Source organism: Anoplopoma fimbria, chromosome 10, assembly GCF_027596085.1.
Source record: "Anoplopoma fimbria isolate UVic2021 breed Golden Eagle Sablefish chromosome 10, Afim_UVic_2022, whole genome shotgun sequence".
Taxonomy (NCBI): domain Eukaryota; kingdom Metazoa; phylum Chordata; class Actinopteri; order Perciformes; family Anoplopomatidae; genus Anoplopoma; species Anoplopoma fimbria.
In genome coordinates, this window is record NC_072458.1 from 10,462,526 (window position 1) to 10,480,942 (window position 18,417).

General features: G+C 41.7%; 1 protein-coding gene across 2 annotated transcripts in view; it reads right to left on the reverse strand.

Annotated features, from left to right (window-relative positions):
• Positions 1–2,418: 2,418 nt before the first annotated feature.
• Positions 2,419–18,417, reverse strand: part of LOC129096804 (ephrin type-A receptor 7-like) — a 155,311-nt gene continuing 139,312 nt past the window's right edge. The window contains exons 10-18 of one of the 2 annotated variants that reach the window (XM_054605457.1): positions 13,909–14,034; positions 12,689–12,874; positions 9,125–9,186; positions 8,457–8,573; positions 8,012–8,098; positions 6,915–7,067; positions 4,427–4,617; positions 4,159–4,323; positions 2,419–2,533 (exon numbers count right to left, since the gene is read on the reverse strand). In XM_054605457.1, the coding sequence (XP_054461432.1) occupies positions 2,419–2,533; positions 4,159–4,323; positions 4,427–4,617; positions 6,915–7,067; positions 8,012–8,098; positions 8,457–8,573; positions 9,125–9,186; positions 12,689–12,874; positions 13,909–14,034 (1,202 nt within the window). Of the gene's footprint in view, positions 2,534–4,158; positions 4,324–4,405; positions 4,618–6,914; positions 7,068–8,011; positions 8,099–8,456; positions 8,574–9,124; positions 9,187–12,688; positions 12,875–13,908; positions 14,035–18,417 lie in introns of both variants that reach the window. The other variant, XM_054605458.1, reaches the window with a different exon arrangement.

An 18,417-nucleotide genomic window follows, 5' to 3' on the forward strand; every position in this document is an offset into this window, starting at 1 on the left:
GAAGATACTTTTTTTTCCAGTTTTATATTCCAAACACCAGCGTTTCTTGGCTATGGCCCTAAATTCAAACAAATGATACCCTTACACAGTGAGCATATATTATATTCAACACATTGTTCTTCAAACAAATTATAAAAATAGATTTAGCATTTTCAAATACATATTTACAGTATTAAACACATATCATAATGGTCACAGTAACAGAGAGGGGGATAGAGATGTGAAAGTTTCATTCATCGTGGTGACGAGGTCCAGTTTGTGGTGTGTATGTGTACGTCTTTGTAGTCTTGTGTGTGTGTGTGTGTGTGTGTGTGTGTGTGTGTGTGTGTGTGTGTGTGTGTGTGTGTGTGTGTGTGTGTGTGTGTGTGTGTGTGTGTGTCTCAAAGGGACGATCGGAGTGTTTCTTTATTTGTTAACATGTGTGTGATAGCATCAATAAGGACATACGAGTTTACTTATTTGACAAAACGGTTACAGCGAGGGGAGAATAAGGATAAAAATGAAAAATCTGTACCAATTAAAAAACAGTAACAATATTCCAGTCAAAAATGTATGTACCTTCCTTTGTGAAAATGTATGATAATCAAATAATGCGCCGATAAACTTCCTCCTTTAAGTCTCCAGAATAGAATTGGTTAAGAAAAGGCAGGGGCAGATCACTGTACAGAGAGAATTTTAGGAGTAATCTGGGAAAAAACTAAAAACAAAAGTGTTGTATGGCAGAGCATGATATTCACAGCAACGTAAAATCAAACATGATAATCCAACGGCAACAAAGAGGGGGAAAAAAGTCCATTAGACATTCCTTAATACTGTGTCCTTACTGCAACACACACACACACACACACACACACACACACGCACACACACACACACTGTAATGTATACAGCAAATCCAATGATAATGGACCTCAACTTAACTGTACCAACTCCAGTGTTCAAGAATACACAGATACTGTGTACTGACAGTAAAAACCCTCCAGTGTTCCTCTCACTTCCTGTATACAAACAACTCTAATTTGTTAAGATATAAACTTAGTCATATAAAAAAAATCAACTAAACAGAAAAAAAAACAAGAGGACACAGCTCCATAGCTTGACTTTCTTTTTTTTTTTTTTTTAAAATGCTATAAGTTAAATAAACCCTCCCAACCCTTTTTTCTACAGAGGTTTGTGTTACAGTCTTTAAACTTAAATAAATATATGAAACCGGCCATCTTCCAGAGGTGGCCCGTGCTCAATACAGTGTACTAAACCTGGTAGTGAGAGAGGCTTTGGAGAGGAGGATTATGTTACCGAGATGACATCCAGCAGGCTAAAGGGAAAGTTAGATGTTTTAAATGCAAAAACAAATAACTGTATATTAAGGAAATAAAACTAAAACCATGATTGAGGATAGTGAAACAGACAACACATCACAAATCAATGAACAATCAAACACACATTTTCAACCTTTACAATTGTATCTTGCAGCTTTTGTTTAACCATCAGCAGCCCCAATGAAATAAATAAAAAACACAGGTTGACATTCTTAAAAGTACAGTATATCATCACCCATAACCTACGGTAGCTGTCTTCATCAGTTCAGCCCACTTTATATACTGTCTATAGGACTGTACTGTACGACAGCCCGGTCTCATTTAGCCTTTTTAAGGGCTCATCCAATTCTCGCCACCTCACTCTTACAAGCTAGACCCTCGTCATGGGCCAGCACAGTCTTCTAAAGCTACTGCAGCCATGTTTAAACATGTTTCTTTCGTACAATGATATGATTCTGTATCGCTAGGTAAATCCGTTCCTGCTTGAATCAGCTGTGCCAGTTCTGTAGGGAGAGTAATTCGTTCCAGGATCAGTACAATTGCTCCTGGCTTTGGCGACATATAGTTTTTATAGTATCAATGCTGTGGTAAAGGGAAAGTCCATCCAAAAAGTTAATGTTTTTGCGGCCCAGCCCATAACCAGCGTTTTTGCAGTCTACTACATCCATGTCGGCCTCCTGCTAAGAGGTCATCTTCAGACAGAGCCCGTCCTGCTTGAGACAATTTTAATTTGTCTTAACGCACTGATCCAGAGCCAGTGAGGTGGAGCCAACACAGGTATTGAAATGCAGATAGAGGTCACAAAAGAAAAAGTCAGGTGACATCACTCCTCTGCAAACACGACAGGAACATCGCTCGGCTGTGAGGGCATTCATAGAAAAAAGGAAGTAAGGAATCAAGGAAGGCATGAGGAAGCGTGGGAAAGAGGAGTAGATAGAGTGCAGTTGAGCTGGAAGATCTGCTCATCTTTCCTTTAGTTTGGATTAGGTCTCTCTCTTTCTCTCTCTCTCTCCAGCCCTCCTCTTCTCTAGGCCATCATCCGTCTGCACAGACGTGTGGGTCTGCAGCAGCAGTGGGAGAGTAGGCGTGTCTACTGATGTTAGACCTGCACACCGCGGCCGTGCATTTGGATGACCTGGGCTCTGAGGGTCTGGATGGCAGCCAGAATCAGCTTCTGGTGCTCAAGGGAAGTGATGCCGAGACTCAATACATCTCTGTGGAGAGAGAGAGAAAAAAAGAAAAGAAGATACATTTATTGGACTGTACATCATTGGTTGGGCTGTGTGACACGTTTTCGATAAAACATGAAACATTCTAACCATAAGCACTCCTAAAATTGATCCATCCATATAAAAATACCCACACAAAACAAATGAAGATTCCTCTTCATTAACCCTTCTATTGCCGTATATACTGTATCTGTATGTGGTTTATGCATGGGAATTTTAATTATTATTATTATTATTATATTGAATGTGAGCGTGAGTGGTTGTTTGTCTCTATATGTCAGCCTTGTGATAGGCTGGCGACCTGTCCTGGGTGTACCCTGCCCTTCGCCCATTGACAGCTGAGATCGGCTCCAGCATCCCCGCGACCCTTAAATGGATAAGCGATTACGGAAGATGAATGAAATTCATTTTAATTATTTTTCTATGAGCAATGACAGTAATGATTTTAATAAATCTATCAGACAATACACAGGCAGTTTAGTGATATCCTCTGTTGCCCCCTATAACCTCACCCAACAGTGATGTCATAGTGTACTGACACAGCCAGCAGTACACCTCTACATGACTGCAACAAGGTGTGAAGTTAAAGCCATTGGTATCATGCAACAAGTTTTCGAGCTGTTTTGAGTTGCTCCTTATAAATAAATTTGAATTTCTTGAAAGTGTAATTGACCAGAAATTAAGAAATCTAACACGACCGATGCCATGTATTTGCTGCATTGAGTTTCCATTTGTTAGAAATAGTTTTGGCTGTGCTATTTCCTTAAACCTTATTTGCACGTGACTAGTATTACCTGGGGTCAAATAGTCATTTGTAATAATTGAGGAGCTCCTCGTGTTGATTTTAGACCTGTGCAAATCTGCATCTCTGCGGTTTAGTTTTTTGTTTTCCCTGCCTTAAAACCTGTCTAAATAATGAAGGAAATTATAAAGTAAAGTTATGACCGCATTTTCGGTGCAAATTCAAGAGGCTCAATTTGCAACAAAGCACACCGATACTCATGGGCACCAAAACAGAAGGTTGTTGTGAATACACATAAACATAAATAGGCCTATGTTATACAATTATATTTATAATATTGGATATAAATTATATTGTTTATTGTCTTCAATATAAGCAGATGTTATGCAGAGCCTTGACATCAAGTCTGGGGACGTTGTCAGTAAATCCGAGTAAAATACAGATTGCTATTATACCATGGGAATCACACGAGGTCCACTGGTAATACTAGTCCTGTGGGGATATGGCTTTAGTTAACAATTTAGAGATGTCCTTATAGCATTTCATCTTAAAAATGTATCCATTATACAGTATATTTACCTTATTTTAGGGATGCAACAAATTATTAATCTAATCTTATTTAATTGTTGGTTAAAAATGATTTAGGAAAAAGTCCCATAATACTTTCCTGAAGCCCACAGTGATGTCATAAAATGCTGGGGGGGGTTTTGTTGCCACTTACACAACAAAACAGTGCATTAGATTAGACACAAAAGTAGCAAATCTTCAGAATTGAGAAGCAAGAATATTTATCTTTTTTAAGGATCTGTTCTCTTCTTGTCTTACTTAAACAGGAAATCAAAGGTGATAGTCATGTAAAGCCACTTACTGTACAGTCATTCGTGCCACAGACTCCAAGTAGCAGTATCCTGCAGCAGTGAAGTTGTCCTTGTATCGGCCCATGTCCACCGCGTCCAGCCACTCTCCCACCGAGTTAAAGGATGGGAAGGAAGGCAGAGGCCTCTCTGCTATCGTGATGGATGAACTCAGGGTTCTGGAGAAGAAGACATGGGGTTGATTGCACGGTGATAGGAAATCTGTTGAAATTAACGCATACAGCCATCCATTTACTGAGCTGATGTACTACCAGACCATACCTGCGTGCCAACGTGGAGGAGCCAATGCCATCAGGGGAGCGGATGCTCTTGCTGAGGGCTGAGTGGATCTGGCTGAAGCTGGGCCTCTCTGTCCTCTCCTTTTGCCAACAGTCCAGCATCAGCTGATGGAGATGTGGGGGGCAGTTAACGGGAGCCGGCAGCCTGAAGCCGTCCTCGATGGCCTTGATCACCTACAGGACATGCAGACGTGGGTAAACAATTATATCAGGCTAGATAACATCAAATTAGTGTTGTGAATATACAATACTTGTAATTGGATTAATTCCCAATGTGTGACTGGTAGGGCAGGACGGGGAAGGTGAATAAGAATTAAAAAAGTTTTGTCCTACTTTAAAAAGTTGAGTAAGGTATTTAAAAGCTTTTTTTCTCATTTACAGTGGCTTAGTTGCCAAGAATAGAAGCCTTTGGACAGAACACGTCCTACATTGATAAATAAGAGAAGAAAAGTGCTGGTGCTTTCATTTTTCTCTTGTCACTAATTACAACACCTACAATGTTCCATTGCATTGTTTCGCTTTTAGCTAATTTAACTTATTTGGAGGCAGCATGCTTTAAGGTCACCTTGCGAGCCAGCAGCAACTGCAAAATAAACGGAATTTCACAGACAGATACTGCTAACCTACACAATATGAGCTGACTCCAAATATGCAGCGATGTCTCAACTAACTACAACTACAATAAAAAAAAAATCTAGAACCATACAGAGTGGGCAGCTAGTGCTGGGGCTGACTGACTGACTTTGTCTGCAGATTGAAAGGTCACTTGACAGGATATTCAATGCCTCAGTGTCACTTCACAGGATATTTGATGGGATATCACAATAGTTGGGCTGTTATCAGCAGACAATTTTACTTTTAATTTCCTATATCACAATATATTGTCTGCCGGTGGATAAAAAAAAAAAAACACAGAAGAGAATTAAAGCGACGAAACAAACAACAAGAGCCTGTATTTTCTTATACCTGACCCACTCTAAAAGATAAGCTACTAAATACAATGAGTCAGACAAAATTATTCATTTCAGCTCAGCATTTTTGATCTAACCCTGTCTTCAAATAGCAGAGCATGAAAAGCATCCCTCCAGACTTCCTCAATGTTTCTCGCTCCTCCATCAAACTAATGTTGTCCACATTCAAAAACCATTCACTGCAACACCTCGCAAGAGATTTTCTCTCCGTATATCCAGGGACATGCGATACGTCCTCCTCCTGCATCACTCTAAGAGATACAATCTCCTGAAAGGAGGAAATAGTCGAGGCATAATCACAGAAATGACATCCGTCAGCGGCATTATTTCCTAAAACACTCTTTCTTCTCTCTACCTGCCCACGCGGCGCCCCACTCCACCATCCTCTGAGCCCCTTAAGCTCCTATCTCACTAAAGAGCATTCATAAAATGCTTTTCAGCGTTTGACATTTTCCATTTAATCAAAGCCGGTAGGTAAAGGGCACGACGGATCACAGGTGGACAGGCCGACCAACAATTCCGTTATGATATAATGTATCAATTTAAAGTGGATTGATATCCCTGGCGCTCTACAAGCTTGACCTTTGGCCTCTCAATTGGAAAGTTTGATAATATGAACAAGGGCTGAGAGGAAAGTTTCTCCTGCTTGGTGAAAGGGCACCAGTGAAAAAATAATAAAAGCTATTCTTGTGCCCGCTGAATAACTCGTGCATATCAATTTTGGACATTCAAAAAGAGAAACATGCTGATAATCTGCTGATTTTGAACTATGCACTTGCAGAAGAGGCATTATTTTCTGATGCCAGTCATTTGAGAGAGCCCTGTGTGTCCTCTGCTTTAATAAAAAGAAAACATAGTCTCTAAGAATAATCTGTTCTCTTGCCTCTTTAGCAGCCTTGCGTCACGCTTTCAACTGCACTTTACAAGCATGACTTCCTGCACAAAGTCAAATAAAAACAACCTTTTATTTTTTTGTGAAGGACAAAGAGGTAGGAGTGACGCCAGCAAAATCGAGCACCCACCCACATGGACTTGGTAATTATAGGTTTCTAGTGACAAGCAGCAGTGTCCCGTCGACTGGTCAATCTCTTCAACCCTTAACATTCACATGAATGAGTTTTTTCCAGAGGGATTTTTAACACTTTTAAGACCAGGATGGCGCTCTGGGACAGGCGGAGGCCATCTAGAAGGGGGTCAATGCGTCCTTAAGAGAAAACAGGATTGGTCATGGAGCTGATGCAGACTTAAAGAGGGGGACTTAGGCCCGGCAAAAGCTTTCAGAGGTACTGTGGCTTCTTGGCTTTCTCTTAATAAGATCCTAGCTGGGCATGAATACGGAGTTCATTGATAGAGAGAGGTGGAAGAGAGAGAGGGGATTGCTAAAGTGCAGATATTCTATAAAAGAGGAAGGGAGGGAGGAATATAAAGGACATGACTGGGGAGATTAATGGAAAAGCACCCTCCTATCTCTAAGCTTTTCTCATACACACACACACTTACATCCTGGTTGCCCATATCCCAGTAGGGTCTCTCTCCATAGGACATGACCTCCCACATGACAATGCCGAAGCTCCAGACATCTGAGGCCGAGGAGAAGCGATGGTACTGGATGGCCTCTGGAGCAGTCCACAGCACCACGCTCTTCCCTCCGTGCTGTAGGAGAGGAAGCGGGTAGGTAAGGCATGGAGTAAAAGGGTGTGGAGAGTTCGTAGAACTAAAGCTTTAATATTCTCTTTGAACAGCTTTTGAACATATTTTCAGTAGATCAAAAGAATCTTTAGAGGAGCGGAGTTCACCTTGAGTGGAACCCAAATATATCCAGGGAAATAAAGTACCGAAATATATATTTTTTTTGCCGAGAGCATAATTATAGACCTCAACTGAACCTGACATGTGTTAACTCTCATTCGGTCCAAGGCTCATTAAAAATATCGCCTGTACATGTGTGAACTTGCCACCGACAGGCTTTGTTCCACTTTGACGGTCATTAATTAGGAAAGTAGAATCTTAAAAAAAAAGAATCTAAAAAGTTTTCACCGTGTTTCTAAGACATACTTAAAATGCTTTATAATCAGCATACTGTATACTTATAGTAATACGCACACTTAAATATCCATATTGTTTTATAACAATGAGCATATCATAATACTTCATCATTCCTGGTCACTCACTGACATTGTTTTTGTTGCAAGGATCCTAGTGTGTTATAAATCTCATAGTTGTCATGCATTGTATTATTTTTATTATGCATTATAATCCCTATTATAAGTGAAAATGTATTTTACCGTTGTATGTTGTTCTTGCATAGATTTAATAATTGTAATTTATAATCACAGTTTATTACGTTATAACAGTGATACTAATGTATTCTTACTATGTGAATTATAACCTTATGATACGTCAAAAACAATGTCGGTAAGTGACCAAAAGTTAAGACGCATTATAATACTTGACTTAAAATTATAAAATGCCTTGGAATGTGCAATGACTATTGTTGTGAAGCAGGGATATTTATGAGGGCTATAAGCAGATTATACACATTATAAAGATGCATTATAGACATGAACTTTATGAAAAGTTTTACGTTCTGTTCTTACCAGTGAGGTGTAGATTGCCTCTATCTTGTCGTCCTGAAGAGGTCTGAAGCCAGACACCTTGCAGCCCAGGTTGGAGTTAACCAGCACCTGAGAGTGGCAGAAAAAACTAATTAGCATTGGTTACATTTGAAGAGGAAACAATCTCAGTGAATCAGTTATCACACCAGGGACAATTAAGTGCTTACAACAACAAATTGCGCTGTCTGTCATTTTTCCTCAACATAACCACCGCATTTGTGTTTTTGACAGATGGGCTTTTTTAGGGAGATGCTACACAGTGAAACCCAAATGTGTCAAAACGATTTCCGGCAGTATTCTCTTGTCACTTTCAGCTTCGTGTATTACTGTAATAAAAACCTACAGCCAAGTGATTGTCAAAAGCGTTTGCAGGCCCGGAAAAAAATTGTTTTCTGCAACCCACATCCCCTCCATCATCTCCTCCCACCTTGTGCGCGGCCAGCCGTTTGTGGATGAAGCCCATTTCGGTGAGGTACTTCATCCCCGATGCCACACCAGACAGCATATCCATCAGCTGCATTACACTCAACTGGCCTTCGTGCTTCTGAGGTTATGCGAGGCAAAAGGAAAGGAAGAGAGAACATTGAAAAGGGAAAGAACAGGGAGAAGGTGAATGAAAAATGAATGAAAGAAGAGAGGAGAGTGTATATATATATATTTATGCAGTGATCCGAAAATGCAGCGCATCTGTTACTACAGTACAATGATGTGCTCGCTGAGCTAAATCCCTTTTATTTGGAGTATAAAAAGCAAACAGGCCATTAATTCATATCATTATAACCCCCGCTGCAGTGGTTCACAGAGCAGAGGGGCACAATAACAGTTTACAGAAGCTTACAGCAGAAACACTCCATTTGTGCTGTTAATTATGGTGCATTTCCTCTTTACTGTAATAAGTACAAGTACTGCTGCCCCAGGACTGCACTATAATAATAGTGAATTTAGGATCATTAGAGCAAAATGCCTTGTTTGTGAAACGGCTCCGAAAAGGGCGATAATGACGGGACTTAATTTTGTTATTAGACAATGAGCAAAAGCGATTTTGTATGTGCATTTAAGATAAATGCATAAACACAACAAAAAAAAAATACGTACCCTGAGGAAGGAATCTAAGCTCCCATTTGTCATGCTCTCCACGATGATCATCATGGTGTTACCTGGAGAAAGACAAAGAGAGCAAGAGAAGAGATGAATACGTGAAATTGGGGTAAAATAGAGAGAATCAAGTTGGGGAAAAAGAAAAGTTCTAGAGCTAATAGAGACAGAGACACAGAGAGGTAGAGGGGGAGGGAGGGGGAGAATAAAGTGAGTCTAGTCCACTTGGCAGCACGGCAGGCATTGTGCAAAGCCATTCCTCACCCAGTGAACTGTGGTGAAGCCAGGAGAACCTGTGTGCTGCCCTGGCTGTCTCAGCAAGTTTAACGACCCTCAAACACTCACTCGCACACACAGAGAGACCTACGCAGCCCAAGGTGTGTGCGTTGGTATACACTGCACACATGCACAACAGATACATACATACACACTGTGGCCAGGCACAGATGGCAGGGATCCAGCAGTGCTATGAAGTGCACAGAGTAGGAAAATGAGACTGCAGCAGTTGGGAGTGGAGAGGAAACAAGGAGAAAAGGAGGAGTGGATTATGGGAGCTTGAGAGAGTAAAATAAACCCTCATAGATATGTAAACCACTAAGACTAAGAATGCAAAGACCTAGATATGTACAACATCAATATGATACGCAATAAGTCCTGGCGGTTTATGCAGGCACATTACAAATATGATAACTTGGCATTGTAACATCCACAATTTATGGGTTGCCAGAATCACTGGGCTTTCAGGAAGCTATTTGGGAAAAGTTACTAACAACACGAGGGACCCGTGAGTCAGCACAGAGACACCGCCATAACACGGCAGCCAATCGCATAATTAATGTGAGTTGGAGAGTGAATCTGGGGTTTGACTGTGTGTTGGTGGGTTGCTCAGGGCGCGGATGACAGATACATTTAGCCACAAACAAGGACCGGCTTAAAAGGATTACATAATTTGTGTTATGTGATTACCTGCTAAAAAATGTTGTATTTTAGAGGATGTCTAACAGAATTGCGGAGGGAGGAAAAATTTATTGTGTGACAGAGAGAGGGACTGCATAATGAGTGCTTTCTGCTGCCTCATACAAATACAAATTCAGACAAAGTCAAACTCACTTGTAAAGTCATAATTTGAATACATATTGGAAAGCAAAGCCCTGACACTTTACTGTACTCTCCGGTTTTAAACAGTGTGTGGCTAAACTACATCTCGTATGGGCTGAAGCAGGTTGCAAGAGCAGCCGAAGAAAATTGAAATTTTCACTCGAAGGGGGAAAATATCGCATATTATTGTATGAAAAGAGGACAAACATCATCCCAGCCAATCATACTTGATAAAACTACCTAGTAGACCCTGATCTTTAGCATTATGCGCTGAAATAGCAACTACAGTGGATTGGATTAACAGCTTGGTAGATCTGCACACTGATGGTTGAGTGCAGTATATGTAAGCAGTTCCCATCCTAAGTTGTTGCAATTTGAAAATACTAATGGTAGGTATCAAATCACCTCATTGCCATATCATATAAACAGTGGTGGAAAGTAACTGAGTACATTTGCTCTACTACCGTACAATTTTGGAGGTACTTTACTTGAGTATTTCCATTTTCTGTGACTTTATACTTCTACTTGGCTGCATTTTAGAGGGAAAGATTGTATTTTTTACTCCACTACATATATCTGACAACTGGACCTACTGGCAACTCTATACTGTATATATAGATTTTATATTAAAACATATGTAAACTATGGTTTCATAGCTCTTATTATTATCAAAATTAGTACTTTAACTTTTGATACTTCAAGTTAATCCATCCATCCGTTATCAGTAACTGCTTATCCTATTCAGGGGCCCCAGGTGGCTGGAGCCAATCCGAACTGACATTGGGTGAGGGCAGGGTTGACTCTGGACAGGTCACCAGACTATAGCAGGGCACTTTAAGTACATACAGCTGATAATAAATCGGCTTCATGTAGTTGCCGTCCTGGTGTCCAAGAAGAGGAGAGACAATGTCCTGCTTTATTCCAGTTTTTCACAAAAAGGCACCCCAAAATTTCAGGCTTTCAGTGGGTCTTAAGGGTGGAAAAAAGGAGCTTATAGAAGCGTAAAGGAAAGAAGGAAGCTTTTCAAGTTGATGGGACACACCTATGTTTTCATGTGGCCTTGAATTGTGGCGAAGGAATGGAAAAATTAGTAAGGAGTCTGTCTGCAGGTGGGCGAGGTGTGGTGGAGGGGATGGAAGAGGGCTGATTGAGAATGCGGTGGGGGGTAAGTGATGTAAAGCAGGTGATATGTACTCTAACAGTATGTGGGTGCGTGTGTGCTGTTTGTGTGCACGCATGTGTGATTTCATGCCAAATCAGGAGGCAAGCAAGCAGGTGTGTGTGTGTGTGTGTGTGTGTGTGTGTGTGTGTGTGTGTGTGTGTGTGTGTGTGTGTGTGTGTGTGTGTGTGTGTGTGTGTGTGTGTGTGTGTGTGTGTGTGTGTGTGTGTGTGTGTGTGTCAATGATAGTGAGAGAGAAAGTGAGCATACGGGACTGCGTTTGTATGTGTGTGAGGGAGTGTGCACGTGAGTTGTGTATGAATGACTGTGTATGTGTGTGTGTGTGTGTGTGTGTGTGTGTCTGGGTGTGTGTGTGTCTTTGCACGTGATGGTGGGAGAGATTGGAGTGGATCTCAGTGCCCCGCTGGGTCTCTAGCACCAATTACTGTACCCTGCACATCTGCTGCCATCCTACTGAGCACAGAGTGTGTTCGGGCACCGTGCCCACACACACACACACACACACACACGCACACACACGCAAACACCACACGGAGCATCACTGCGGCAGTAACAAAAACTTCACAAACTCTTTAAAGCTTTTCCCTTCGCCTGCCATTCCTATTAACCTCTACCTCATCTTCTCTGTCTCTCATGTCTCTTTCCTCCATCTCCTCCCTTCACGTTTTTTTTTTCTCTACCTCCCCCTTCTTCCATCCTGTTTTCGCTCTAGGACCTCAATTGCTATCTGTCAGCGGAAAATGGGCCTTGATGTAACTCAGCTGCTGCTAGCGTACCATCCCCTCAACCCTACTCTCTACCGTTCAACCTTTTTTCTTCTTTTCCATCCTCCCGTCCCGCCCTCTACGCTGTGAGCGCTGACCCCCTCCACGCGTGTGATATTGAAGTGGAGTATGGCAGTGCTATTGGAGCTATTCCCAATCCTCTCTCCTCCTGTCCATGCTCATATTCCTGTTTTTTCTTTTTTTCATCTCTCTCCATAGTTACCAGAAGTGGTAACCCCCCGCGCACGTGTGATACTGAAATGGTCAAACTCCAATTCCCGCTCTGCTTCCCTACAGCCTTACTTCCCTTTTTCCCCATCCCTTCCTCCTCAGTAATGGAGGTGATGAACTCCCTTTATGATACAGGAAGTGGTCAAACTATCCCATTGCTCCTTTGATCCTTGGATACCTGGGATTTTTTCCCTTATATGCTTCTTTTCATCTTCACCCACTCGCCTTCCTCAACCAAACTGCCTTTCGCTTTCTGCTTTCTGCTTGATCTCCCTCCCCATCCTCCCTTACCGGTGGTGATGACGCCCTCCAGCCGGATGATGTTGGCGTGGTCGAACTGCCCCAGGATGCCGGCCTCGCTGAGAAAGGAGCGCCGCTGTTTCTCAGAGCAGCCAGCCCTTAATGTCTTAATGGCCACCGGCAGCTCTCTCTTACTGGGGAGCTTCAGGCAGCCGCGACACACCTCCCCGAAGTCACCTGTAGGGGGGGACGTACAGACAGAGGTCATGATCCCTCTATAGATTGATAAAAAAAAAACAAAGAGAGAGCGGGGAAAAAAATAGGAGTGATGATATGGAGTAATAACTGTGCAAAGATTAAAAAGAAAGTGAGAAGGAATGAATCGTCCGGAGGGGGGGATTAGGTTGGAGCAGAATCAGGTGGAGGAATAGGAGGAGAGATGACGCAAATGAACAGACACTATTGAGGGAGAGAGAGATGCAGTACAAAGGGATCAAAGACAGATCAAAGATGGGGGTGGGGTGCAGGTGGAACAGTGGGACATCAAGTACAGCCAAGGCAAACAGTGGAGCTTGAATCTGGCAGATCAGCAAGTTGCCAGACTGATTGAACTGGTTACTCCAATTTGTCTCATGGCAGGTTGAAGGAAAGTACAACTGCAGCTGTTGATGTTCCCTACTCTGCTTGCTACTTTTGCCTTGTCTTTCTTTATTTTTACAATATAAATGGTTAAGAATTATTTCCTTCTGGTAAAGAAAAAGAGAAATGCATAATTCCTACTTTGCCATGCACTCATATTTATTGTTTGTTTCTATGCCCAATGAGGTGCTCATATTCTGCTGTAAATTCCAAGGTGCGCTCTAACAAGTTTACACAAGATCATTTTACTCGTCACAAGGAGTACCACTAAGCCAGTAAAAACAGTAGTAAAATGGCTTCTGTGTCTCCTTTTCTAAAGTCAGAAAAAAACTTGATCATCAGGGTTTTCTTGGATTGGGGTGGAAATTTACACTTTATTACCATGGGATGTTGAGTTTGAAAGACATGGATATTCGCTAGGCAGGGAGGGTCTAACAAAAGTTGCCTTCTAGGAAATGTAGAGTCCAGTGTTATGGAGCTTGACCATTAAGGATATCTTAAACTCAGGGTATAATATTTTGCTGCCTTAAATACTACAATTTATGAAGTTTCCCCTTTAAAAAAGAGCAACATCAAAGAGTTGAACAGTGTAACAATCGTGCGTTGTTCCCATGTACAGTACAATCATGTACCTGTGTGCACAATTCTCTCTATCTTGATGCTCGAGTTGTCCAGCTCTTTGGCAAAGGCGTGCACGGCCTGCAGCAGGTCCTCGCAGGTCTCTGGGTCAATGTAGGTCCTCCGTGTCGGGATCTTAACTGAACACACAAACATGGAATATAAGGCACTCCTCACAAAAGTGAACTGCACTGGCGGGGCAATATTATGCTTGAAAATCGGTGCCTCTAAAACCCAAATGATGTGCATTATTGCCACTCCAGAAGCACCAATCACAGCAATAGGGAACACTCTTGACTTTGTCTATCTTTGGAAGTCTTGTCAGTAATGATAATGCCCCTGCAAAATGACATCAGAGCAAGGTTAGGGAAGGCTCAAGGTGCTTTTGCTAGGTTTTAGCCTATCTGGAAGCCAAAGCAGTTTGATTGACAGATGGTTCATCCAATCATCTACCAAAGTATTTTTTGAAAGGGCCTCACCTTTTCCAAACTATTTCAAATTACGGCTTATTGAATGGTTCTGTGTAAAAAAATATCTGGTTCCTTGGGTTACTAGTTTAGATTCCATCAGGAAAAAGGAAGCGAGGTCGGCCTAAACAAACTTAGCGGGAAACTGTGACATCTGAGCTAAAAAAGATGGACTGGACATGGGGCGAGGCACAGTTCACAGTCCCATCAGAGACGAAAAAGATTAAGAATAACAGAATGGTGAGGCAAGACTTTCCATAGTCAATAAAAATCAACAGGACAGCAACCCATAATTTGTGGTCCACATGCTTGTCTGCACAAAGAAATACATTAAAAGATAAAAGTCGCCACTAGTCCCAGGGGCAAAATGTCCACATGAGGCACAACACAGATAAAAGGAGCCACTCTCAGATTGAGATACCATTACACTGCGTATAAGCAAATAAATACAGGTAGCTGACCAAAAGAGATGTCTGTTGCCTTGGCGGTACCTCTAGCTCAACACAAAGCAAAACATTGCTCATGTCTGCATCGCTTTGTGCTCTATTGAGGCTACAGTCAGTGGAGAAATTGGTAACCCTGCCTGCTTCAACAAAGAGTTTCTCTCTGTGTGATTGTTGAACATAAGACCAAAAATGTTGTTTAAGATCATGTCCTTGCTATTTTTTTATCCAGAGACTGAAATCAATATCTCAGTTTTAACCATTGATGTTTGAGATAGCTTTAATGTTTTTTCGCCTATCAAACCACACTATGACAGTAGGCCTACTTTAATCATCTCAGTTTGATAGGTTTAGCCATTTATCTGTGGTTATAATAACCGAGCATATGTCATTTTTTGTCTAATTCTCTGTTTTTGTAGATTTGACCTTGCGCATCTCCAGAGGGAGAGAAAAACCAAGATCAAAGGCTCAGACTGCTCAAATCTGACTTTGGGTTTCCTCCATGCGGCTTTAGTCAGATCACAGGGCTTTTCCATGAAGCTTTTTGTCTTTTCTGCTTGCTTCAAAATGTTATCTCACTTAACACACACACACATATGCAAAATAAGAGGCACACACTAACACAATATAATCTTCAGACCAAAAAATGAGACGGAACATAATAGAAAGTAATAATGCTGAGGCAGAAAACCCTTAAAGAGCCATGGCACTTGTAGTAGGCTTGTTGCCTTGTTGTTAGTTTTAGAGTTTGGGTACTGGTGCTTCCCAAAAATATAAAAATAAATAGCATTACTCTATTTCCTCTACCCATCATGTGACATTTGATTAAAAGCCTAGTGAGTATAAAATTGATGTATTGTGGGCTGTACAACATTTTTGCACAAAACAACAGCGTATCATATCAGTAAAAATAGAGTTTGAATTCGTATTATTCATATTGCCTTATCAGATCCTCAAAGGAAAAAAAAGGTTATTTCAAGGACCTCTACAAAATCTTTGCAACACTGATGAGACACAGCGATTGCAAGTTGCAGCTGACATTTGAAGCTGCAAGTGATATTGACCCCGACTGTTTGACTGTACACAACAAAACAAAAGCACTACCTGATTTCTGCCTTCGCCTCTTGTTTTCTTTATCAACTGCCAATTGTATTTACCAAATGCTAACAACTAGCAAATAAACCAGCCAGCAGATAGCTAATAACCATTAACTGATGAACTATTGTTCTCAATTAGATGATCTTTGACCCTGGTTACTGCATGTTAAGGTTAATCTTCCAGGAAAAAGGCTGGTAATTTTCCCAAAAGCCGGCGGCCGAGGCTCTGAAATGTGATTACAGCTCTAGATCGACTTGAGGGATCCTTTACTGGCTGCCTCATAACAGCTTATTGATCCAACACATACACACACAGGTCTGCTTGTGTGTACACACACGCACAGATACAGTATGTTTGAGTACGGACGGACAAACATACATCAACACATAAAGTCAAAAGTTAATTATGAGGCAAATTAAACCTTTTCTAGTGAAGGATCGAAGACTCTTTTCTGTCAAAAAGGGTTTTTTCAAACACACTGTTGTTGCTTGCTACAAGCTGTGCAGTACACACACACACACACACACACACACACACACACACACACACACACACACACACACACACACACACACACACACACACACACACACACACACACACACACACACACACACACACACACACACACACACACACAGACAGGGTGCTCACGTCTCATATAAATGAGAGATATCGGCTGAAAATGGCTGCTAACACTGAGATACACGTATGACACACACACACGTGTACGCTTCATTGGCTCTGTGGCCGATTAGTTTCAGGGTTAACTGTTTCACTGCCGTGTGCGATTGAGGGGAACCTAAAGCATATTCACACTTGGCTGCATATTCTTAAGGAGAACACAGAGTGAGCATTTCCATCCCTATATGTTTTCATTCTAATCAAAAGGCCTTTATTATGCCTTACTATCTTTCTCCATTCATTTCCCTAGACACCTTCTCTCTCTGTCTCTCTCTTACATGATATCAAACTCTGGCTGATATCTAAATGTGGTCTATTAGCAGAGATTGCTGATGAGCCTTGATCCGTTTCCTCCATCCCTTCCATTAAATGTTTCTAGGTCACATACTCTGACATAAAACCAATGTTCTGAGCAGAATCACTTATGATGAGTCTCTGTTAACTCACCTCTTCATAAACTCCAGCACTCTCCCCTTCTTACTGCACCCTTTGCACACTCCTCTCCTCTCCCGTCCTTCATCCTTTACTTTACTACTCACACACTTACTTATCCACTCATTCACTCTTCCCCCTGTCCTTCTGCATTAATTAATGTTTGAGGGATGTGTATTTAAGAGTCTAGCAGATGAACAGATGGGTGGAGATATTTTTTTAAAATCAGGCTTACATGACTTTCACTACCTCTTACACTCCATGGCAGACCTGCAGCACCATGAGAGCATGTTGCACTGAGTCACGCAACAGGAAGTGGACTCTATTGAGTGTGTGTTGGATAGAGCGGACAAAAAAAAAAAAGTGTCTTTGTGTCTATTTATGTGAGTGTCCGTGTTCTACAAAAAAAAGGTATGTGTGTATGTCTTTGAAAAGCAGGCCAAAAATAAACAAGTGTGTATGTGTTCGTGTGCGTATGCGTTTAGATGTTTCTGTGTGTATTGCGTGCTTGTCAGCTGTTGGCACGTCTTTGTTTGGGCAGATTTAATTCCCAGCCGCATGGCTTCGGCTCATTATTCATCAGGCATAGTGCTCCAAACCTCTCCAGAGGGCTCAGCATGCTGGGAGATTAAACAACGCAAATGAGCACGCACACACGGGTACCCCCCCACACACACTAATATGCAAAACTGTGCACACACACACACACACACACACACACACACACACACACACACACACACACACACACACACACACACACACACACACACACACACACACACACACACACACACACACACACACACACACACACACAAAAAGGAACTCTAAAATAACACATACATCCCCCACATTAGCAAAGCATTGGCATGCACACTTCCAAACAAACAGGAAGAGAGATGTCAAACTGCTTCCATTCTGTCGCTGTTACACAAAAAAAGCCTATTGAGAGCTTTGTGAGCGGAGTTTGAAAAAAACAAAAAAAGCAATGTACAACATATACAACAACAACAACATTTAACGTCTACTTTGAAGGCGCAACTTCTGCTGCTGCCTGCCTTGTTCTGGAGCTTTAACCCGTCTTCTCCCCTCCCCCTTATCTCTCCCCTCCTCCCGATTTCAATCTTTCCCCATCAAACTCCTCCACACGCACTGACACGCACACACACCACCTAATGGAGTGTGTCAGTGTGCTCAGAGTTGGCTAAGCATGCACTCAGAATTAAGAATTAATGCCGTGGCACTTCTTAATGCCTCAAAAGTCAATGTGTGATGCACGCGAATGTGCGCATTGACATGCACATTCCAGCACGTGGAATAGGAAAGATAAAGCATTTATTGACGGATTCCTCCCCCCCAATGTTCTCAGTTTGAACAAAAACACCCACTGTGTTAT